At 37.5% G+C, this 25,285-nt stretch overlaps 1 protein-coding gene across 1 annotated transcript in view; it reads right to left on the bottom strand.

Annotated features, from left to right (window-relative positions):
• The window catches only part of PDSS2 (decaprenyl diphosphate synthase subunit 2), a 253,866-nt gene that overhangs the window by 60,566 nt on the left and 168,015 nt on the right, over positions 1-25,285 (bottom strand). The window contains exon 4 of the mRNA XM_065888771.1: positions 21,162-21,236. Coding sequence (XP_065744843.1) covers positions 21,162-21,236 — 75 coding nt within the window. The remainder of the gene's footprint in view (positions 1-21,161; positions 21,237-25,285) is intronic.

The raw sequence follows: 25,285 nt of genomic DNA, 5'->3' as shown, positions 1-25,285 counted from the left end.
GCACAAACCCGCGTCCCCTGCGTCGTCAGGCGGACTCTCAACCACTGTGCCACCAGGGAAGCCCCTGTTTTTTTAATATTGAGCTGTGTGAGCTGTTTATATATTTTGGAGATTAATCCTTTGTCTGTTGATTCGTTTGCAAATATTTTCTCCCATTCTGAAAGCTGTCTTTTAGTCTTGTTTATGGTTTCCTTTGCTGTGCAAAAGCTTTTAAGTTTCATTAGGTCTCATTTGTTTATTTTTGTTTTTATTTGCATTTCTCTAGGAGGTGGATCAAAAAAAGATCTTGCTGTGATTTATGTCAAAGAGTGTTCTTCCTATGTTTTCCTCTAAGAGTTTTATAGTGTCCAGTCTTATATTTAGGTCTCTAATCCATTTTGAGTTTATTTTTGTGTATGGTGTTAGGGAGTGTTCTAATTTCATTATTTTACATGTAGCTGTCCAGTTTTCCCAGAAGCACTTATTGAAGAGACTGTCTTTTCTCCATTGTATATCCTTGCCTCCTTTGTCATACATTAGTTGACCAAAGGTGCGTGGGTTTACCTCTGGGCTTTCTATCTTGTTCCATTGATCTATGTTTCTGTTTTTGTGCCAGTACCATATTGTCTTGATTACTGTAGCTCTGTAGTACAGTCTGAAGTCAGGGAGTCTGATTCCTCCAGCTCCGTTTTTTTCCCTCAAGAGTGCTTTGGCTATTCGGGGGCTTTTGTGTCTCCATACAAATTGTAAGATTTCTTGTTCTAGTTCCATAAAAAATGCCATTGGTAATTTGATAGGGATTGCATTGAATCTGTAGATTGCTTTGGGAAGTATAGTCATTTTCACAATATTGATTCTTTCAATCCAAGAACATGGTATATCTCCCCATCTGTTGGTATCATCTTTAATTTCTTTCATCAGTGTCTTATAGTTTCCTGCATACAGGTCTTTTGTCTCCCTAGGTAGGTTTACTCCCAGGTATTTTATTCTTTTTGTTGCAGTGGTAAAAGGGAGTGTTTCCATAATTTCTCTTTCAGATTTTTCTTCATTAGTGTATAGGAATGCAAGAGATTTCTGTGCATTAATTTTGTATCCTGCAACTTTACCAAATTCATTGATTAGCTCAAGTAGTTTTCTGGTGGCATTTTTAGGATTCTCTATGTATAGTATCATGTCATCTGCAAACAGTGACAGTTTTCCTTCTTTTCTAATTTGTATTCCTTTTATTTCTTTTTCTTCTCTGATTGCCATGGCTAGGACTTCCAAAACTATGTTGAATAATAGTGGTGAGAGTAGACATCCTTGTCTTGTTCTTGATCTTAGAGGAAATGCTTTCAGTTTTTCACCATTGAGAATGATGTTTGCTGTGGGTTTGTCATATATGGCCTTTATTATGTTGAGGTAGGTTCCCTCTATGCCCACTTTCTGGAGAGTTTTTATCATAAATGGGTGTTGAATTTTGTCAAAAGGTTTTTCTGCATCTGTTGAGATGATCATATGGTTTTTATTCTTCAATTTGTTAATATGGTGTATCACATTGATTGATTTACGCATATTGAAGAATCCTTGCATCCCTGGGATAAATCCCACTTGATCATGGTGTATGATCCTTTTAATGTGTTGTTGGATTCTGTTTGCTAGTATTTGAGGATTTTTGCATCTATATTCATCAGTGATATTGGTCTGTAATTTTCTTTTTTTGTAGTATTTTTGTCTGGTTTTGGTATCAGGGTGATGGTGGCCTCCTAGAATGAGTTTGGGAGTGTTCCTTCCTCTGCAATTTTTTGTAAGAGTTTGAGACGGATGGGTATTAGCTCTTCTCTAAATGTTTGATAGAATTCACCTGTGAAGCTATCTGGTCCTGGACTTTTGTTTGTTGGAAGATTTTTAATCACAGTTTCAATTTCATTACTTGTAATTGGTCTGTTCATATTTTCTGTTTCTTCCTGATTCAGTCTTGGAAGGTTATACCTTTCTAAGAATTTGTCCATTTCTTCCAGGTTGTCTATTTTATTGGCATAGAGTAGTTTGTAGTAGTCTCTTAGGATGCTTTGTATTTCTGTGGTGTCTGTTGTAACTTCTCCTTTTTCATTTCTAATCTTATTGACTTGAGTCCTCTCCCTCTTTTTCTTGATGAGTCTGGCTAAAGGTTTATCAACTTTGTTTATCTTCTCAAAGAACAAGCTTTTAGTTTTATTGATCTTTGCTATTGTTTTCTTTGTTTCTATTTCATTTATTTCTGCTCTGATCTTTATGATTTCTTTCCTCCTGCGAACTTTGGGTTTTGTTTGTTCTTCTTTCTCTAGTTCCTTTAGATGTAACGTTAGATTGTTTACTTGAGATTTTTCTTGTTCCTTGAGGTAGGCTTGTATAGCTATAAACTTCCCTCTTAGAACTGCTTTTGCTGCATCCCAAAGGCTTTGGATCATCGTTTTCATTGTCATTTGTCTCTAGGTAATTTTTGATTTCCTCTGATTTCTTCAGTGATCTCTTGGTTATTTAGTAACATAGTGTTTAGCCTCCATGTGTTTGTGTTTTTTACGTTTTTTTCCCTGTAATTCATTTCTAATCTCATAGCATTGTGGTCAGAAAAGATGCTTGGTATGATTTCAATTTTCTTAAATTTACTGAGGCTTGATTTGTGACCCAAGATGTGATCTATCCTGGAGAATGTTCCATGCACATTTGAGAAGAAAGTGTAATCTTCTGTTTTTGGATGGAATGTCCTATAAATATCAATTAAATCTATATGGTCTATTGTGTCATTTAAAGCTTCTGTTTCCTTATTTATTTTCATTTTGGATGATCTGTCCATTGGTGTAAGTGAGGTGTTAAAGTCCCTCACTATTATTGCGTTACTGTCGATTTCCTCTTTTACAGCTGTTAGCAGTTGCCTTATGTATTGAGGTGCTCCTATGTTGGGTGCATATATATTTATAATTGTTATATCTTCTTCTTGGATTGATCCCTTGATCATTATGTAGTGTCCTTCCTTGTCTCTTGTAACATTCTTTATTTTAAAATCTATTTTATCTGATATGAGTATTGCCACTCAAGTTTTCTTTGATTTCGGTATGCATGGAATATCGTTTTCCATCCCCTCATTTTCAGTCTGTATGTGTCCCTCGGTCTGAAGTGGGTCTCTTGTAGACAGCATATATATGGGTCTTGTTTTTGTATCCATTCAGCAAGCCTGTGTCTTTTGGTTGGAGCATTTAATCCATTCATGTTTAAGGTAATTATCGATATGTATGTTCCTATGACCATTTTCTTAATTGTTTTGTTTTTGTTTTTGTAGGTCCTTTTCTTCTCTTGTGTTTCCCACTTAGAGAAGTTCCTTTAGCATTGGTTGTAGAGCTGGTTTGGTGGTGCTGAATTCTCTTAGCTTTTGCTTCTTAGCTTTTGATTTCTCCATTGAATCAGAATGAGATCCTTGCCGGGTAGAGTAATCTTGGTTGTAGATTCTTGCCTTTCATCACTTCAAATATATCATGCCACTCCCTTCTGGCTTGTAGAGTGTCTGCTGAGAAATCAGCTGTTGACCTTATGAGAGTTCCCTTGTATGATATTTGTCATTTTTCCCTTGCTGCTTTCAATAATTTTTCTTTTTCTTTAATTTTTCCCAGTTTGATTACTATGTGTCTCGGTGTGTTTCTCCTTGGGTTTATCCTGTATGGGACTTGCTGTGCTTCCTGGACTTGGGTGGCTATTTCCTTTCCCATGTTAAGGAAGTTTTTGACTACAATCTCTGCAAATATTTTCTGAGGTCCTCTCTCTCTCTTCTCCTTCTGGGACCCCTATAATGCGAATGTTGTTGCGTTTAATGTTGTCCCAGAGGTCTCTTAGGCTGTCTTCATTTCTTTTCATTCTTCTGTTCTGCAGCAGTGAATTCCACCATTCTATCTTCCAGGTCAGTTATCCGTTCTTCTGCCTCAGTTATTCTGCTATTGATTTCTTCTAGTTTAGTTTTCATTTTAGTTATTGTATTGTGCATCTCTGTTTGTTTGTTCTTTAATTCTTCTAGGTCTTTGTTAAACATTTCTTGGTCTTTGTTAAACATTTCTTGCATCTTCTCCATCTTTGCCTCCATTGTTTTTCCAAGGTCCTGGATCATCTTCACTATCATTATTCTGAATTCTTTTTCTGGAAAGTTGCCTATCTCCACTTCATTTAGTTGTTTTTCTGGGGTTTTATCTTGTTCCTTCACCTGGTACACAGCCCTCTGCCTTTTCATCTTGTCTATCTTTCTGTGAATGTGGTTTTTGTTCCACAGGCTACAGGATTGTATTTCTTCTTGTTTCTGCTGTTTGCCCTCTGATGGATGAGGCTATCTAAGAGGCTTGTGCAGGTTTCCTGATGGGAGGGACTGATGGTGGGTAGAGCTGGGTGTTGCTCTGGTGGGCAGAGGTCAGGAAAACTTTAATCTGCTTGACTGCTGATGGGTGGGGCTGGGTTCCCTCCCTGTTGGTTGTTTGGCCTGAAGCAACCCAATACTGGAGCCTACCTGGGCTCTTTGGTAGGGCTAATGGCAGACTCTAGGAGGGTGCATGCCAAGGAATACTTCCCAGAACTTCTGCTGCCAGTGTTCTTAACCCCATGGTGAGCCACAGCCAACCCCCGCCTCTGCAGGAGACCCTCCAACACTAGCAGGTAGGTCTGGTTCAGTCTCCCCTGGGTTCAGTGCTACTTCCCCGGGTCCTGATGCGCACACTACTTTGTGTGTGCCCTCCAAGAGTGGAGTCTCTGTTTCCCCCAGTCCTGTCAAAGTCCCGCAATCAAATCCCAATAGCCTTCAAAGTCTGATTCTCTAGGAATTCCTCCTCCCGTTGCCAGACCCCAGGTTGGGAAGCCTGACGTGGGGCTCAGAACCTTCACTCCAGTGGGTGGACTTATATGGTATAATTGTTCTCCAGTCTGTGAGTCACCCACCCAGCAGTTATGGGATTTGATTTTACTGTGATTGCGCCCCTCCTACCGTCTCATTGTGGCTTCTCCTTTGTCTTTGGATGCGGGGTATCTTTTTTGGTGAATTCCAGTGTCTTCCTGTCGATGATTGTCCAGCAGCTAGTTGTGATTCTGGTGTTCTCACAAGAGGGAGTGAGAGCACGTCCTTCTACTCCACCACCTTGGTTCATGCTCGTCTATTACTTTTTAAAACATAGTTTTGTGCAATGCACTTTATGGGAAAATGCTGTTTAGAGAGTTCTTAGCACCAAAATAAAGTCTGTGATGTGTAAGGAACAGGTTAAAAGATGGTGAACGTTGACTCAATTCCACGAAATACATAGCAAGAGAGTAATAAAACAGGAGACATAAATTGCAAATCACTTTAAAAGTTGAGAGATAGGATACATGTGGAATTCCTGGGCCCTTGCCCTATGCTTGTTTCCACTGCTAACAGTCTTGTCTGTTGCTTCACACCTGTGTTATTTCAACACTCTTCCAGCTGATACCTCTGCTTCTAATTCCTCTGGCTTCTCTATTCACAGCTTCTACAATAATCTTTATCAAAGATCTTCTCTTTGTGTAAGATTCTATGGTACTTTCCCTCTACTTACTATTTTAAATCCAAACTCCCCAATACAAATGTTCAAGATCTATCCATTGATTCATTGATTCCTTTTAAAATGATCACCCATCCCTAGCAAATGCCCTTTGATCCAGATCTGACTATAGCTTTGTCTGTATCTCAGCTCTCAATACACACGCTCCAGATTTGTCTAGCACAGCTGCTAGTGCATAATAGGTACTCATTAACATCTGTTGAATGAGCAGACCTAGAAAATAACTAGGTAACCCTAAAACAAAATTATAAGTTTCTCTCTCAGTTTTATTTGAACCTGTGTTCAAAGCACCTTCATGATTGAGTCACATATATTGTCATAATACCTGTCTGCCTTTCTAACCTTACCTCCAATCACTCTTGTTCATCTACCATGTTTCAGCTGAGTGGGCCTTCTATTTTTTGGATACATTAAGCTGGTTGCTCTCTCAGGACCTTGCCTGAGTTGCTTGCTGCTTTTTGTTACTCAGATCTCAGCTTAGAAGTTATTTCCTCAGGACTTTCAAGAACATTCACTCCAAAGTAACTCACTTAATCCTTCACTATCACTTCTCCCTATTCAATTCTATGTTGTGCAGTATCAGTTATTTCTCTTATTCATTTATTTATGTGATTAATTGTTTATAGTTGGCCTCTCCATTAGGATGTAAGCTCCATGAGAACAAAGATGTCTTATTCACCGAGCTCTTATACCACTAATGTCTGCCACACAACAGATGCTCAAAGAATATGTTAAATGAATGAATAAACAAATCTGACCTCCCAGACAATGCTGATTCCAACAAACCTCAACAACTTCTCCTAATTCTACTATACTTTCTAAGACTCAACTTAAAAGAAAATTAGCTCCTCCAAGAAGCTTCCCCTGAAATACTTCTATTTATTCTTAATGTTGCACGCTCGCATAAATATTTAGCCTGTATCATATAATTTGACATGTGGTCTCATGGGTAAACTGCTATCCAGTGGTTTCATGCACGCTTTTCTTCTGACCTATATGTATCATCAGATCCTTGAGAGAAGGTTTGTGTTTTTTGTTGTAGCTTTGTTTTCAGTGCTCTGGTAGTACTCAGTGTGCTGCTGTAGATAGAGAAGCAATTCAATACAAGTTTGCTAATAAGCACTTTATCAAAATGGCCTAATTCAACGCTATGGCTAAATGCAGAATTCATGATAACAAACAAGTCAACCAGAATCCAATGAGAAACACTTTATCTAGATTTCCAAAATTCAATCTCTTTATTATGTGAAAGTATCAGGAGACAGAATCTTACTCTCCCAGTTTTCCATCACAAGAAATATCTTCACTGAGATATGAATTACTACATATCCTCCGATTTCTGAGTAGATGCTGGTAGAATGCACTGTTTGCAATTTTATGTTGAAGGTACTATTCATTATGTTTGCCAATATCCCTTACATAGGGGTCCATCACATATATCCCTATTTGTTTAAGTTTAGGAGAAAATTTCTATATAAAAATTATTTGTAGCATTAGTCATCAAATAATAAATTCAGAACACAACATATTTCTCTTTCAGTCTTAGTTGGGAAGAAGTAGTGTCAAATTCAAAAGCCACTTACAGTGCATCCTGGTAGTACTGATTGCCATACCTACCTCCTTTGTATTCTCCATTCTATTTTTATTTTTCTAAACTTTTTTGTTTCTTTCTCTACCAAAACTCATTTACCTATAAGTTTACAAAGCGAATTTCCCACATTGCCTCTCTGGAGCTCTTGACTCTCTCTTTCATCTAGAGAGTCTGCCAGCAGCTCAACATTAATCTGATATCAACTAAACTCATTCACTTCTCTTTATAACCTACTCTCTTCTATGTGAAATCTACCATCATTTTTCTGGTCAACCAGGTGAAAAACATTGGAGCCATTGTTGATTTCTTATGTTCATGGATGAAGTACCCAACAGACACACTAAAATAAGTATTTTAGGGTACCAACACCCTGAAATTTATAGGCGGAAAATTTTATACTTGTTATTTTTTTAAAAGTTATTGTAATGTACACTAAAAAATAAAATTATGAAGACTGGTGCTTCCAGCAAAATGGAGCAATAGGATTTCTCACACCTGAAACAATTAAAATATTGCACAAAATATATGAAACAAGAGCTTTTAAGTCATTTAAAATCAGTCAACAGAGGACAGTGATCTCTGAGAGACAGGAAATAAATGAGTCTTACAATTGTTCCAGCTTACTGTCTGGAGAAAATGCCAGGTTGCACTAGAGCCTTAATAGTTTCCTTGAGTTGAGGAGATGGACCTGGATGTCTAGAGAGCACAAAGGGGTTTGAGTTAGGCGCCAGAGTTCACAGGAGAGTACTCAAGAAAAGAGGGCTGCACAAAGCTCTGGAGGGGTATAGAGGGTCTCTTGAAAGTCTTTAGCTGAGTATTCCCAGTGCATGGGTGCAAAGAAACTACCAAAGTCTGGGGAAAGAATCATTCAGAACGTATGGAGGGAACAATCCCTAGAGCTCACACAGGGCTGGGAATAGTTCCTGTTCCTACCAGATGGAGGGGGAAAACTCATAATGCACAGGGTATCAGTAAAGTACTTGGAAGGGTTTGCCTTAGCAGTGGGGAAAATTAGCCCTAGACTAAATGCCACTCTGGTCCTGAGTAACAAAGCTTAAAGGTAAGACCTGAAAGGATCAAACTGTTTCCAGTAATTTAACTGCATTCCAGAAGAAAGCTCAAGAATATTTATAGAGACACAAAAATACATAGCATCCAACAAAATAAAATTCACAGTGTCTGGCACCCAATCAAAAATAACCAAGCATGCAAAAAAAAAAAAAAAAAAAAGGGCAGGAAAATACAATGCATAATGAGGAATAAAATCAGTCAATTGAAATCTACTTAGAAATGACACAGATGATAGAGTTAGTAGATAGGGATATTAAAACAGTTTTCATAACTGTATTCCATATGGTCTAGGAGAGCTAGAAGAAACATTGAGTATGTTAAGTAGAAACATGGAAGATATAAATTGGTGAACTTGAATGCACACCAACAGAAATTATCCAAAATGAAATGCAGAGAGAAAAATATGGGGAAAAAAAAAAGACTACAGCACAGTGGGCTCTGTGATAACTTCAAGCAGCCTGGTGTCCCTGTGACAGAGGAGAAAGGAGGAAAGATCAAAAAAATATTTAAAGAAATAATGACCAAATTTTTCCAAAATTTGATAAAAACAATGAAGTCACAGATCCAAGAAGCTCAATGAATCACAAGCACAAGAAACATGAAAGAAAAAAAATGACAGTAAGGCATCATAATCCAATTGCTCAAAACCAGTGGTAAAAAGAAAATCAGAAAAACAGCCAGAGAAATTTAGACATGCTATGTACAGAGGAACAAAGATAAGAATAACAGCAGCTGGGCTTCCCTCGTGGCGCAGTGGTTGAGAGTCCGCCTGCCGATGCAGGGGACACGGGTTCGTGCCCCGGTACGGGAAGATCCCACGTGCCGCGGAGTGGCTGGGCCCATGAGCCATGGCCGCTGAGCCTGCGCGTCCGGAGCCTGTGCTCCGCAACGGGCGAAGCCACAGCGGTGAGAGGCCTATGTACCGCAAAAAAAAAAAAAAAAAAAAAAAAAAAGAATAACAGCAGCTTTCTTGTTGGATACAACGTAAGTGAAAAGACAGTGAAGCAATATCTTTAAAACATTGAAAGAAAACAATAATCAATCTTGAATGCTATATCCAGTGAATATACCTTTCAAAAGCAAGGTTGAAATAAAGACTTTTTCAGACACACGAAAGTTGAAAGAATTAATCACCAGCAGGCCTGCACTATAAGCAATGTTAAAAGAAATCTTTTAGGAAGAAATAAAAAAATACCACAAGGAAATTTGGATCAACATAAAGAAATGAAAAGCACTGAAGATATTAACCATGTGGGTAAATATAAAAGACTTAAAAAATGAAATCACTTGAAAATATAATTGAATGTTTAAGGCAAAAATAATAATTTATTGTGGGATTTTTAATATATACGGAAGTAAAATGTATGACAATGATAACACAAAACCTGAGAGGGAAGAAACAGAAATAAACTTTCGTAAGGTTCTTATACTATAAGTAAAGGTATACTATCACTTGAAGGTAGACTGTGGTAAGTTAAAGATCTATATATTATAAACTCAATAGCAACCACTAAAAAAATGTATCAAAGATTTATAGTTAATAAGTTAAAAAAGGAGAAAAAATAGCATCATGTAAAATAATCTAAGAGAAGGCAGAAAAAGAAGAAAAAGGAAAAAGAAAAAATGAGACAAATAAATAAATAACAAGATGGTATTATAAATTTAAACTGAACCATACTAATAAATGCATCTGGTGTAAATGATCTAAATACACAAATTAAAAGGTAGAGATTGTCATATTGGATAAAAGAGCAAAATTCTTCATACAAGAAGCCCATTATAAATATATAAAAAGTAAAAGGATGGAAATATATATATATATATACCATGATAATTTTAATCAAAAGGATAGAGTTGTTATATTAATATCAGATTAAGTACATATTGAAAAAAATATAAAGAATATTACCAGAGATTACAAAGGTCAGTTAACAATAAAGGGATGAATCGTCAAGATAACATAATGATCCTAAAAATAATATATTAATCCTAAAGGTTAATGTACCTAAAGCAAAGCTTCAAGATACATGAAGGAAAAACTGATAGAACTGCAGGAAGAAATAGAAAAATCCACAGTCACAGTCAGAGACTTTAACACCTTTCTCTCAGTAACTGACAGAATAAGCAGAATGAAAATAATAACAAATATAGAAGACTTTAATGATACTATCAAATTGACTTAATTGGTATTTAAAGAACACTCTAAGAAATAATAGCAGAATACATATTCTTTTTTTTTAACATCTTTACTGGAGTATAATTGCTTTACAATGGTGTGTTAGTTTCTGCTTTATATAAAAGTCAATCAGTTATACAGATACATATATCCCCATAGCCCTACCCTCTTGCGTCTCCCTCCCTCCCACCCTCCCTTATCCCACCCCTCTAGGTGGTCACAAAGCACCAAGCTGATCTCCCTGTGCTATGCAGCTGCTTCCCACTAGCTATCTATTTTACATTTGGTAGTGTATATATGTCCATGTCACTCTCTCACTTTGTCCCAGCTTACCCTTCCCTCTCCCCATATCCTCAAGTCCATTCTCTAGTAGGTCTGTGTCTTTATTCCTGTCTTGCCCCTAGGTTCTTCATGACCTTTTTTTTTTTTTTTAGATTCCATATATATGTGTTAGCATAAGGTATTTGTTTTTCTCTTTCTGACTTACTTCACTCTGTATGACAGACTCTAGGTCCATCCACCTCACTACAAATAGCTCAATTTCGTTTCTTTTTATGGCTGAGTAATATTCCATTGTATGTATGTGGCACTTCTTCTTTACCCATTAATCTGTTGATGGACACTTAGGTTGCTTCCATGTCCTGGCTATTGTAAACAGAGCTGCAATGAACATTGTGGTACATGACTCTTTTTGAATTATGGTTTTCTCAGAGTATAATGCCCAGTAGTGGGATTGCTCGGTCATATGGCAGTTTTATTTTTAGTTTTTTAAGGAACCTCCATACTGTTCTCCATAGTGGCTGTATCAATTTACATTCCCACCAACAGTGCAAGAGTGTTCCCTTTTCTCCACACCCTCTCCAGCATTTATTGTTTGTAGATTTTTGGATGATGGCCCTTCTGTGTGAGATGATATCTCATTGTACTTTTGAATTGCATTTCTCTAATCATTAATGATGTTGAGCATTCTTTCATGTGTTTGTTGACAATCTGTATATCTTCTTTGGAGAAACGTATATTTAGGTCTTCTACCCATTTTTGGATTGGGTTGTTTGTTTTTTTGATATTGAGCTGCATGAACTGCTTGTAAATTTTGGAGATTAATCCTTCATCAGTTGCTTCATTTGCAAATATTTTCTCCCACTCTGAGGGCTGTCTTTTAGTCTTGTTTATGGTTTCCTTTGCTGTGCAAAAGCTTTGAAGTTTCATTAGGTCCCATTTGTTTATTTTTGTTTTTATTTCCATTTCTCTAGGAGGTGGGTCAAAAAGGATCTTGCTGTGATTTATGTCATACAGTGTTCTCCCCATGTTTTCCTCTAAGAGTTGTAAAGTATCTTCCCTTACATTTAGGTCTTTAATCCATTTTGAGTTTATTTTTGTGTATGGTGTTAGGGGGTGTTCTGATTTCATTATTTTACATGTAGCTGTCCAGTTTTCCCAGCACTACTTATTGAAGAGGCTCTCTTTTCTCCACTGTATATTCTTGCCTCCTTTATCAAAGATAAGGTGACCATGTGTGCGTGGGTTTATCTCTGGGCTTTCTGTCCTGTTCCATTGATCTATATTTCTGTTTTTGTGCCAGTACCATACCGTCTTGATTACTGTAGCTTTGTAGTATAGTTTGAAGTCAGGGAGTCTGATTCCTCCAGCTCCATTTTTCTTTCTCAAGACTGCTTTGGCTATTTGGGGTCATCTGTGTTTCCATACAAATTGTGACATATTTTTTTCTAGTTCTGTGAAAAATGCCAGTGGTAGTTTGAAAGGGATTGCATTGAATCTGTAGATTGCTTTGGGTGGTATAGTCATTTTCACAATGTTGATTCTTCCAATCCAAGAACATGGTATATCTCTCCATCTATTTGTATCATCTTTAATTTCTTTCATCAGTGTCTTATAATTTTCTGCATACAGGTCTTTTGTCTCCTTAGGTAGGTTTATTCCTAGATATTTTATCCTTTTTGTTGCAATGGCAAATGGGAGTGTTTTCTTAATTTCACTTTTAGATTTTTCTTCCTTAGTGTATAGGAATGCAAGAGATTTCTGTGCATTAATTTTGTACCCTGCTACTTTACCAAATTCATTGATTAGCTCTAGTAGTTTTCTGTTGGCATCTTTAGGATTCTCTATGTATAGTTTCATGTCATCTACATATTCTTTTTAAGTGAATATAAAACATTTACCAGGATAGTTCATATCTGGGCCATAAAACAACTCTCAATAAATTTAAAATACTTCAAACCATATAAAATGTTCCCGGGGCTTCCCTGGTGGCGCAGTGGTTGAGAGTCCGCCTGCTGATGCAGGGGACACGAGTTCGTGCCCTGGTCCGGGAAGATGCCACATGCCGAGGAGCGGCTAGACCCATGAGCCATGGTGGCTAAGCCTGCGCGTCTGGAGCCTGGGCTCCGCAACGGGAGAGGCCACAACAGTGAGAGGCCTGCGTACCGCAAAAAAAAAAAAAAAAAAAAAAAAGTTCCCTAGTCACAATGGTATTATAAATCAATAACAGAAAGACATCTGTAAAATCCCCAAATATTTGGAAACTAAATAACAAACTGTAAAATAATCCATGAGTCTAAGGAAAAGAGAAATTAGTAAGTGGCTTGAACTGAATGGAAATGAAAAACAACATAATGGAAATTTGTGGGATGCCACTAAAGTAGCACTTAGATGGAAATTCATTGCACTAAATACCATATTAGAAAAGAAATCAGAGTTCAAATACATGATTTCAGCTTAAAAGAATAAAAATAGAAGAGGAAATAAAACCAAAGCAATCAAAAGAAAAGAGATTGTAAAACTCAGAGTGAAAAATCAATGTAAAAGAAAGGAGAAAAAATAAAGTCAATGAAACCAAAAGCTGGTGCTCTGAAATCAATAATATTGTTAAGCCTCTAGGAAAATTAGAGAGAAGATAAAAATTACCAGTATCAGAAATGAGAGAAGTGACATTACTGCAAATTCTACAGATATTAAAAGGATAATATGGGAATATTATGAAGAACTTTAGGCCAATAATTTGACAACTTAGTGTTTCACTGCAGAGAACAAACTACCAAAATCTACTCACGAAGAAATACATAACCTAAATAGTATGATATTTTAAGCAACTGAATTTGTAGTAGGAAAAAACAAAACAAAAAAACTTTCCCATAAAGAAAGATCCAGATGGTTTCATTAGTGAATTCTATCAAATATGTAAGGAAGAAACAGTACTAATTCTACACAAAATCTTTCAAAAAATCAAAGAGGAAATACTTCCCAATTCATTTTGAGGCCAGCATTATCTTGATATTGACAAAAGACAAAGACATTACAAAGAACTGAAAATAACACACCTTATTCCTCACGAATAAAAATGTAAACATTAACAAAATTTTAGAGTATCAAATCCAACAATATAGAAAAGGGTGACTGCATCATGATCAAGTGAGGTTTATTCCAGGAATGCAAGGCTGATTTAACATTTGAAAATCAAACAATTAAGTCACCATATTAACAGACTAAAAAAGAAAATCTCAAAAGAGAAGAAAACTAAAAAACAACAACAACAACAAATATATATATATATGATCACCTCAGTAGCTCCAGAAATAAAAATGGTCAAAACCTAACATTAATTTCTGGTAAAAAACCCTCAGGAAATTAAGAATATAAGGGAACATATTCACTAATCAGGAGCCTCTATCAACACCAAAACCAAAACCAAAACCAAAACCTGCAGCTAACATCATACTTAATAGTGGTCAAATATTGAATGTTTTCTTCCTAGCATCAGGAGGAAAGCAAGGATGTCCATTCTCACCACTTCAACATTATACTGGAGGGTCTAGTTGTTGGATCTGGGATTTGCTTTTATCCTACATACATACAACCTAGTGAGTTAGTCTGTTACTGTTTTGCTCTTTTGTGGATGCTAACAGAAGACATAAGACTCCTGGTTCAGAGATAAAGGACTTTATTATTTATGGCATGGGAAGAATCATGTGCATTAGCATATTTGTGTTGGTTACCCTTTACCCCAAATCCTGCAGGGGCAATGCAATGGGCTCAGACGGATGCTATGCCTTCAGTGGACTTATATTACAGCTAACGAACACTGAGTTTGGGGGATCCACTGCTTTTGCAGCAAGAAGTGATATATATATTTATTATCTTGATTGTGATGATAGCTTTACTGGTGCACACGTATATCAAAACATATCAGATAGTGTACTTTAAATATTTGCAGCTGACTTACATCAATAAAGCTGTCAGAAAAATGAGAAAAATCTTCCATTCCAAGCACTCTAGGCCTTTCTATGTCATTAATTTAACAAGTATTTTTGGGCTACTACTAATGTGCTAGGCACTGTGCTGATATTGGGATTACTGTGGTAAACAAAATCCTTCCTCCCGTGGAGTTTATATTCTTGTAGGAGACTGAAAGTAAACAATAAGAAAAACATCAGATGGTGGCGATTGTGATTAAGATAAAGAGAATTAAGTAGGGTGGCTACTTTAGATTGGGGGTGGGTCATCTCTCTGAGAAGATGATACCGATGTAGAGATATGAATATCAAGAAGGGGCCAACCACATCGAAGTGGGAGAAGAGCACCTCTGACCTTCATCATTATTTTGGCTTTCTAACTGTTCTCATTTCCCTCCAATCTCCTGTAAGCCACGCTGAACTAGCTTCCCCGAAGGTTAGTATGATCGTGTAATTACTGTGTTTAAAAACCTTCATTCTCTCTCTTATCTCAATTACTAAAAAGGATATTAGCTCTACATTCCAGCATTATGAGTCTTCTTGCATATGACAAAACCTACTTTTCCAGTCTTCTCACTATTCCTTTATTCTAACATGGAGAAAGCCCTGATCTTACGTATACTTCCCTACTTTTGATCATGCTGTTTCTTCTGCTTGAAATGCCATCCTTCTCCTCAAGGATGCCATCAGTAGACACCCTTCCTATCCTTAAATGTCTGTCTCAAATATCACATTCTCCATAATATCTTTTCTGATTTTCCCAGCCAGATGTAATTTTTGTTCACAAGTCCCTCCTGTTATATTTCTCAGTGGGAAAAACTCAGCTTGCTCATTTTTTATTATATTTTAGATGGTGGCATAGGGCTTTGCAGATAGGACATAATCCATAACTTCCTAGTGGACTGAATTATCTTATTTTTGTTTTACTTGAAAGCTGCATGAGAGCCAAAAAAAAAAAAAGATAAACATAAAGATAAAAACAGGGACTTCCCGTGGATGTCCAGTGGTTAAGACTTCGCCTTCCAGTGCAGGGGGTGCAGGTTCAATCCCTGGTCAGGGAGCTATGATCATATATGCCTCACGGCCAAAAAACCAAAATATAAGACAGAAGCAATATTGTAACAAATTCAATAAAGACTTTAAAAATGGTCCACTTAGGGACTTCCCTGGTGGTGCAGTGGTTAAGAATCCCCCTGCCAATGCAGGGGACATGGGTTCAATCCCTGGTCCAGGAAGATCCCACATGCCGTGGAGCAACAAAGCCCGTGTGCCACAACTACTGAGCCCATGCGCCTAGAGCCTGTGCTCCGCAACGAAAAGCCACCACAATGAGAAGCCCGCACACCGCAATGAAGAGTAGCCCCTGCTCGCTGCAACTAGAGAAATCTCGCGCACAGCAATGAAGACCCAATGCAGCCATAAATAAATAAATTTATAATAAAAAAAAATGGTCCACATCAAAAAAATCTTAAAAAAAAGAAAAAGATAAAACAAGTGGATAGAAGTTATCTTGCCCCACAAAAGAGATGATATTCCTCATAAGAGAATAATCTACTGGAAATATAATGTGTTTAGAAAAAAATAGAACGGATCTTTACAATTTCAGTGACTCTGTTAAAATCAGTTCTTTTCCAAGACAACTGGATTCTCTTTAAAACCCTCTCACTTTCCTGAGACTGGGACCAAGCTAACATGAGCAGAACCTCTGAAAATAGGGAAGAAGTCTGCTGTTATCCATCTCAACACCAACATGGGTTGAAGACACATGCCTTACAGAGGACCTTGATTAGATTCCTAAGGAGGGAGCAGGAGTGGATGGGAAATAAACAATAAAAAATCAGAAAAAGAGTGTGTTGGGATCCCCAAGATCACCCCCAGGTTTGATGGTTTGTGAGGAGGATACACAGGACTTAGCATATAGTTGAACTCACAGGTGTAGTTTATTACAGCAAAAGGATACAAAGTAAAACCAGCAAAGGAAAAAGGTGCAGAGATGAAGTCTGGAGGAAACCAGGTGTAAGCTTCTAAGAATCTTTCCTCTACCAGTGGAGTCACACAGGATGTGATTAATTCCTCCAAGAATTAACATGTATGAGAACATATGTGAAATGCTGTCTAGCAGGGATATTCACTGGAGACTCAGTTTTCAGAGTTTTTGTTGGAATTGGTGATGTAGGCAACCACTGCCTAGGATGTACCGAAATTGCAGACTCCCAGAAGGAAAGCAGGTGATCAGTATAAATAACATTGTTTGCAGAGACAATTTAGGTACAGTGAACTGCCCTTATCAGTTAGAGAATAGTGGAAACATCCCTAAAATCCAAGGCCAACCTTACAAGCAGTTTTTCTAAGGACAGTAGTCCTTTTCTACATAGGGATATATTGAAAATATTCTTACTTTTTTAATTCAAGGATCTCACTTTCAGATTTTTTTTTTAGCAAATGGTATGAAATAGAGCAAAGTTATGTACACTAAAATGTTCATCACAATATTGTTTAAATTAGTTAAAAAAAAAAAAAACCACAAGTGTCCAAAAACTGTGGACTGGTTCAGTAATAGTATGAAGAAATATTAAACAGCCATTAAATATTTTTGAAGACTTTTAATAACAAAAATGACTATCCTGGAGAGTAAATCAGGATGAAAAATTATATGTACAATAATAACTCAAAAATGGGAGAAACATAGAATGAACTCTAGAAGGAAATACACTAGAATGTAATCATGATTCATTTCTGTGGGATGGCTTATACAAAATAATTTTTATTTTCCTCTTGACCTTTTCTGTACTTTCAATTTTTATTTAATGAACATGTATTTACTTTTCTAATTAGAAAACAAGTTATAATAATAAGATAATTGTGTTAAAAAGATTTTAGATAGGGCTTCCCTGGTGGCGCAGTGGTTGAGGGTCCGCCTGCCGATGCAGGGGATGCGGGTTCGTGCCCCGGTCCGGGAAGATCCCACATGCCGTGGAGTGCTGGGCCCGTGAGCCATGGTCGCTGGGCCTGCGCATCTGGAGCCTGTGCTCCGCAACAGGAGAGGCCACAACAGTGAGAGGCCCGCGTACAGCGCAAAAAAAAAAAAAAAAAAAAAAAAAAAAAAAGATTTTAGATATAATAATGGCCTATGGATTCAAAGCAAATTTTGCTAAAATGTAAAATATTTAGCGTGCACAGTAATATGAATACGATGACTAGGGAACTCTTAGGATGGCAAACGACCATTTAAAGTGCATTTTTTCTATCTGATGTGCTTCTTTCTTCAATTAGCTAACAAAAAAAGAAAAAGCAGGTAAAGTGAAGGGAGATATAAACACTAAAGAAAGCACAATGGCTAATTTTTATTTCAAGGAAGAAATGGTTCGCAAACTAGCAAATGCAAAAATAAAAATGTTATTTTTCAATGGACAGAACAAGGATGAATTTCCTAAATAACACTGAATCCCAATTTACGTACAATCTGTTAAGTATTACTAACATAAGTCACATACATTTTCATAGTTTTAAGGAGGATGAGGTAATTACTCTACAAACTTCCAGAGAAGGTGATTCCTAACATATTCAGTTACGATTCCCCTCCATTTGCTTTAATGCATCTACCCTAGTCACAGAGATACTACTCCACAGAAAGCTATTTTTATACTACCCAGCTTCTCCATCACTGTAGTACGTAGCCATATAGAAAACAGACCACTATTGTATCCTCTTATCCCTGGAGAGATGAAATGGTTTGCAGCTTATTTTAAATCACAAAGCAATTCTTTTGTGTACTGAATTGGCCCCAGGCTACGGAGGTTGTGCAACTCACTTCCCACATGACCTCCACTTGTGGCTGCTTCCCAATCTTGTCAGAACATGAAAACCTTGAAGGCACTCCATGTGGGGGGCAGTGCTCTCTCTGTCTCTGAAATGATTCCTGGGCCAAGTTAGAAAAACCAGATTCTGAACAGCCACTGTAATGGCAAGCACACGCAGAAGGGGAAAAAAAAAGCTCAGAATTTTTCTGGTTAGGAAGGGAAATGTGGTTAACCTAAATTGGACCTGCTTCAAGTTCAACTATGCATTTTTGTTTCCGTTATAAAAAAAGAACAGCTCTTTAAATGGTTTGGCTATATTCAGAAATGTAACTGCTTAAAAAAGTTCTCAAGTGTTTGAAAGGACTGTGTTTGGGAAGGTGGTGGGAAAGAGGGCAGATGACAAAGCATTGCTAGAGTCTTTTGAGTAAAACTTAAATTAGATAATCAAAGTCAGCAACTGGTGCTTGCTAAGTGATGGTTCATGTATGATCAACAGTCCTTCAAAGACTTTGCTGCTGCCTCTCTTCTCTTTCCCAGGAAGAAAGAGATTATATAGGACTTGGAGTCAAAAAACCTGGGTTCAGATCATGTCACTGTCAAACATGCATTAACAATTTCCAGACACTATGCTTTCTTGGCATTTGTCATCTCTGAATTTTAGGCTTTTCCTCTATAAAATGGGTACCAACAAATGTCACCCTTTTCATAGGTGATTATGTAGAAAGTATAAGCAAACTGTGAAGTGCTAAGCATTTTTATTGTTGCTGCTATAGTAGGTCTGCTTGAAATATAAAAAGTACTTAACAAATGTTCACAAAATTATTAATAAACTGGAGTAATTATAGTGGACAAATGATAAGAGTAAGTCAAGAACCTTAAAATCAACAATAAAACTTTCACTTAAAACTTAACAGATATTTAACTATAAAACATTAATATCTTATATGGAACTAAATTGAACACCTTAGAAATATCCCGGGGGGAAAACAATGCTTCAGCTGCCAGAAGAGGTCACTGTAATCATCATATATGGTAGGATCTCAGGTATGGCAGAGGCATGCTAGCAAATCAGGTTTCATTAAGGTTACAGAGGCAGTGAATGAGAGGTGAAGAGCCTGAGGTCTGAAGTTCAATCTCAACTAACAAGTTGTATGACTATGGGCACATTAATCTTTTCTAAGCCTCAGTTTTCACAGATGTAAAATGGGGAGAGCAGCAGTCTCTGCTAGCAAGGATTACTGTGAAGACTTTAAGGAAGAAACAGGTGAATTACTTACCACAGTGTTATTTGCTTACCCACCATCGTCTTCATCATACTATATACAAGGGGTCTTTTTATAAGTGGAACTAGACCAGGAGCCCTCCATTTTACAATCTCCTATTAACCTTCAGCCATGGTAGAGAACTATGGTATGTTTTTGTTTTGTTTTGCTTTGTTTGTTTTTTGCGGTACGCGGGCCTCTCACTGTTGTGGCCTCTCCCGTTGCGGAGCACAGGCTCCGGACGCGCAGGCTCAGCGGCCATGGCTCATGGGGCCAGCCACTCTGCGGCATGTGGGATCTTCCCGGACCGGGGCACGAACCCGTGTCCCCTGCATCGGCAGGCGGACTCTCAACCACTGTGCCACCAGAGAAGCCCTATGGTATGTTTTTGAAAAACACAGGAAAGGGGGTCTACTGTGGTCATATACCCTGCCAGGTCCCCACACAGTACTATGCTGCTTAGGTGAAGTTCGATATGCCTGCCAGGAACTATGGTTCCCTGAACCAAATGATAGCAGATGTTCAAGGTGTAATTCTTCATATTTCACTAACCACTCTCTGAACCATCCAGAATCCTTGGGTTATACTTTTAAATTTTAAATTTCATATCCAAGTTGCTCATGCCCTATGTTTCACTTCCAGTAAAATTTGTCTTTCTTTTTTCACATGGAAATGTCAAAAAGCTTAAGATGTGCATACATGCATATTTTTTTCTAATTTGCAGTGAGTGAAATCTTGCTAATGCAGAAGCTGAAGAAGTTAGAATAATGAAACACTTATATGGGAATCCCTTATAATATTTTATAACATGTTAACTGATGGTGGTGGTCAATGAAGCAATTGCTTCACATCCAATATCCTGCTGAAATGAAATAACTGCATTTTAAGGAAATAAAACGTAACCCTTTTTGAGATGTCCTGCTAAATGAGTCAAAAATCCTTAATTCTAGATCTATAAAATTAATCAAAATAATCCAACTGTGCAATCATCTTATGTCTTATCACAGAGAATTTAATAATGCAGTAAATTCTGGTTCTTGGATATAGAAGACATTCCTCCCTCATGCCCCCAACAGTCACCTTCTTGGGACCATGTCCACTCTTTTGGGACATGGAAAGCCCCTTCTTCTGAGGAAAGGCTGGGTCCAGCCACCTCAGCGTGAGCTGCTTCTCCAGCCTGCCTGCCTTTTTGACAGTGCTACCTGCCAGCCAGAAGCATCCTGGTGTCTTTTGGGCTGCTGCAGATTGAACAGACTTTGAATCCAGCCAGAGGATAAGAGGTTGTTTTAATTGGCTAAATCTGCTATGTGCAAAGCATATGACCATGAATTTGTAGCCAAAACACTAATCTAAAAAAATGTCACGAACAATTTAAACACAAAACAAGAATGATGTTTTTGCTTGTCAATTCTACTTTTGCCACGAGGGTTTTTAACCTAACATTTTATAATGACTACCAAATCTTTACCTTTGCTGAAGTAGAATTTTCATGGTATACTCCTTGTACCAAATCCATAAGAGCACTTGCTAAAAGTTCCACAACCTAAAAAACAAGAAAAAAATCAAAAGAAACAATTAAAAAAATGTATCCCTATTTTTACCTCAGAATGCTTCACAAGGCTTAGTAGCAAGGCAGTATTCTGCTTGATAGAAAAAAAAAAATGGGGTTATGTGCAAAGATCCTGGCAAATGGCATTGCCCACCTGGATATTAGAGCTGTGATCCAATATTTCCGGTCATAATTCAAGCAAAAAAAAAAAAATCTTGTAAGCATAGCATTTAATATATGTGAAAATCCAGTAATAGCCATATTGAACATAATCTTAAATTTCAGATAACTAATGAAATTTTTTTTTTAATTAATTTATTTTTGGCCACGTTGGGTCTCCGTTGCTGCGTGTGGGCTTTCTCTAGTTGCAGCTAAAGGGGGCTACTCTTCGTTGTGGTGCGCGGTCTTCTCATTGTGGTGGCTTCTCTTGTTGTGTTGCACGGGCTCTAGGTGCGTGGGCTTCAGTAGTTGTGGCACGCGGGCTCTAGGGTGCAGGCTCAGTAGTTGTGGCACATGGGCTTAGCTACTCCACGGGATCTTCCCGGACCAGGGATCGAACTCGTGTGCCCTGCAATGGCAGGCGGATTCTTAACCACTGCGCTACCAGGGAAGTCCCTCAGATAACTAATGAAATCTTAACCCTATTAATTTGCTGAATGTTTATTTCTGTCAGGTGGATACTTTTTCAATACCCCCATTCTGGGAGGCATCACAATGCTAATTTTCATACGTAATACAGAGAGAAAAGCAACCTTTCTAACGTGTTCATTCTGTTGTACTAAAAATGCACTGTGGATATATTTGGTGTAGGGCCCCTGGGTCAAATGTACCATAAACACTGAAAATTTTTACAGAATTGTAATATTGAAATTGTATCATCAAACCTGTATTATTTTCAAGGCCCAGGCTATTAAAAAAAATCAAACAAAATCAAGAGCTTTGAACTTGTTCCAGAATGTAAAACAAGCAGAAAATAGTAAATGGTCTCTTTGGAACTACTGTACAATTTAGAGTTGTTTGCATAAACCATCTTAATTCAAGAGGATAAAACAGTGGTATTTATTATAATGTTCAGTGCAGCCATTTCAAACAAGAATTCCTCAAGGCAACCCTACCCGCTTCTTAAGAAGTCTTAGTATCTTATATACTTAGCTTCCTATGTTATGCAGTCCTGTATCAGATTTCCACTCTTTGCTTCCTAAAATTTAGCTCAGTTTTGACTGAATTAAAGGATTTTGTTTCAGCTTTTATCATTCTTGTAATTGAAGACATTATTAAGCCAAAGGATACAGACCCAAACAACAAGATACTTCAATCTCAGGTACCTTGGATTTAATAAACATTTTCTTAGAGGCAAATGATATGAATTTTTAGAAAGATATGCTTTAAAATTTTAACACATAAGCATTTATCTCCAAATTTATATTTACATGCATCCTGCACAACACACACAAGGCTGCCGATATGGAAATTTTGCTGATTAAAGGGATTATTTTTTTCTAGCTCTGCAGATGGGTTAATTTGTAAGACCTATACAAAGTCTTTTTTTTTTTTTTAATCGCATTGCCCTTTAGGTAACCAAATACTTAAGAAATATTGTAGCAATATGAGCTGCAGAGGAACTGCGAGGACAATGATCCTACAGTGTTACCAGATGTGTTGAGTTATTTAAGTGGGGAAAGAGAGAAAAATGAATGGATTTTTTTCCCCCCTGAAGGTATCAGATAAGCTCTATTCCCAAATCCAGGAGGATAGAGTATTGCCAATAGGTCTATGAAAGACTGTAACTAAATGCACAGTATCAGATTGGATTACAGTTTACACAAGCAACATCCCAAGATCCCTCTGATGGTTGGACACATAATACAGATCAATCAGTCACTAAGAAATGTTATGGTTTTGAAACAGTTTGAGGTCTGAGACCAGCACTGGTAAAGTGAAGAGGGATTTACAAAAAGAAAGTCCGACACTAATTTTAACAATGGATCTGGTTTTGGGTAAACAGAGTGTTCCTTTATTTCCCTGAAATTCCAGACCAGGACAAAGCAACAAAACCTTTTTATTCTCCAATTCTTTTTCTGTTAATGCAATTAGCAAATATATGTAGATCTGTACTTACAAGTTTATAATTTATAAATGACCTGTACTTCCAAACGGCCATCCTTGCTTAAGCAGAATACACCTCCACTGCCAACAGCAACCATCAAGGAAAAAGATTTGGACTTCCTTAGGTTAACAAGTCCAGGAAGGCAAGAGAGTATAAAAAGCAGTCTAGCCTAGGGGAGTTGAATATGTCCCAGGCAAAAGTGACTTATCCAGCACACACTTAAATATCTTTCCACTGCCTGAAGTGTTTACTTTTAAAATTATACCAAAAAGAGATGTGTTTAAGTATTATCCTCCTTTAAAATTGCAAATATTTCTAGGAAGACCACAGGGCTAACAGCCCATACATATGTTAACAAGACCATTTAATGATCTCATCTTTTTTTTTCATCACATGGTTTACTACCACAGGCATTCACCTGTTTAGATAACTACTGTACTTAAATACAAGAAGGCACCTACTGGGACTTCCCTGGTGGCTCAGTGGTTAAGAATCCGCCTGCCAATGCAGGGGACACGGGTTTGAGCGCTGGTCCAGGAAGATCCCACATGCCGCGGAGCAACTAAGCCCGTGCGCCACAACTATTGAGCCTGCGCTCTAGAGCCTGTGAGCCACAACTACTGAGCCCGTACGCCACAACTACTGAAGCCCGCATGCTCTAGGGCCCACGTGCCACAAATACTGGGCCTGTGTGCTGCAACTAATGAAGCCTGCGCACCTAGAGCCCATGCTCCTCAATAAGAGAAGCCACTGCAATGAGAGAGGCCCGCGCACTGCAATGAAGAGTAGCCCCTGCTTGCCGCAACTAGAGAAAAGTCCACGTACAGCAACAAAAACCCAATGCAGCCAAAAGATAAATTAAAAAAAAAAAAAAAAAAGAAAAGCACTTGCTTAATGAGCTCCTCCCTTCCCTCAGATTACTGAGGAATGATTTGTTCAAGCAACCTAAAACGGTAGCAAGGATAACGTCAGCCAGAAGAGAATCTAGAGCTCAACTGCCAGACTGTCTGAGACTAAGAGTCCCCGTCCCAGACTTTTTGGTGCTCCAGAGAAAGACCAAGGACTTCTGTTCCAAGCCCAGGGGGACAAGCAAACACTTTCTACTAGAAAAAGTGGGTTTTAATTCAACAACAGAACACATGAAAAGAGTATTTTAACCAAAATCAGAGGTCTCTGTAACACTGACTTGTTGCATCCTGAAACATTATTTCAGATTATATGACTGTCACCAACACTATTATAAAGTTTAGTTTACCTGCCTAGAGAGTAATCAAATAGGAGATATGTTTCTTCATTTCTGCATTTCTGGAGGTTGTGAGAGTAGCAGAATTTCTTACCTGTACATGCAAATGCAAATATGCTTTTTTCTTTGATTTGTGTCGTGTTTAACGATACAGCAATGTCATACACTATCTCCCAATCTTCTAAGTAACACCTTAGATTTCAGTGAGCCAGAAGTCGTAACCATTCACAATGTCAGTGTTATGAGCTGGTTTCTCGTGCCACCTCGTTTTTGGCTACCAGAGAGGAGGTTGCATAGGAAAGGAAGTGGACATCAAATTGCTGTTCTCAAGCAAACAATCTCTGTTACCTCTCCCATTTTAATCACTACCCTCTCATCAAAGATAAGGAATAGGTAGTATTCAGATCTGTCTGAACCTTAGCACAATTACAGATCCAATATAACTGACCTTTGGAATGCATTTCTTAAATGGTTAATTTACAGGACAAATTTGACCAACTGCAAGGGAATATGTAATTGCTTCCTTCTTTATCTTTTGGCAAGGGTAACTAAAATTCAGTGATTTTTTTTTAAACTGAAAAACTAAAGTGATGCATACCCTTACAAAAGGTGTTGTAATTATTATATAATAAAATTATAATTATATATTAATATAATTGTACATAATATAATTAATTATATATAAATATATAT

The sequence above is a fragment of the Phocoena phocoena genome, chromosome 12, assembly GCF_963924675.1.
Source record: "Phocoena phocoena chromosome 12, mPhoPho1.1, whole genome shotgun sequence".
Taxonomy (NCBI): domain Eukaryota; kingdom Metazoa; phylum Chordata; class Mammalia; order Artiodactyla; family Phocoenidae; genus Phocoena; species Phocoena phocoena.
Note: the sequence above shows the minus strand (reverse complement) of the source record. Positions and strands in the feature narration are given on the sequence as shown.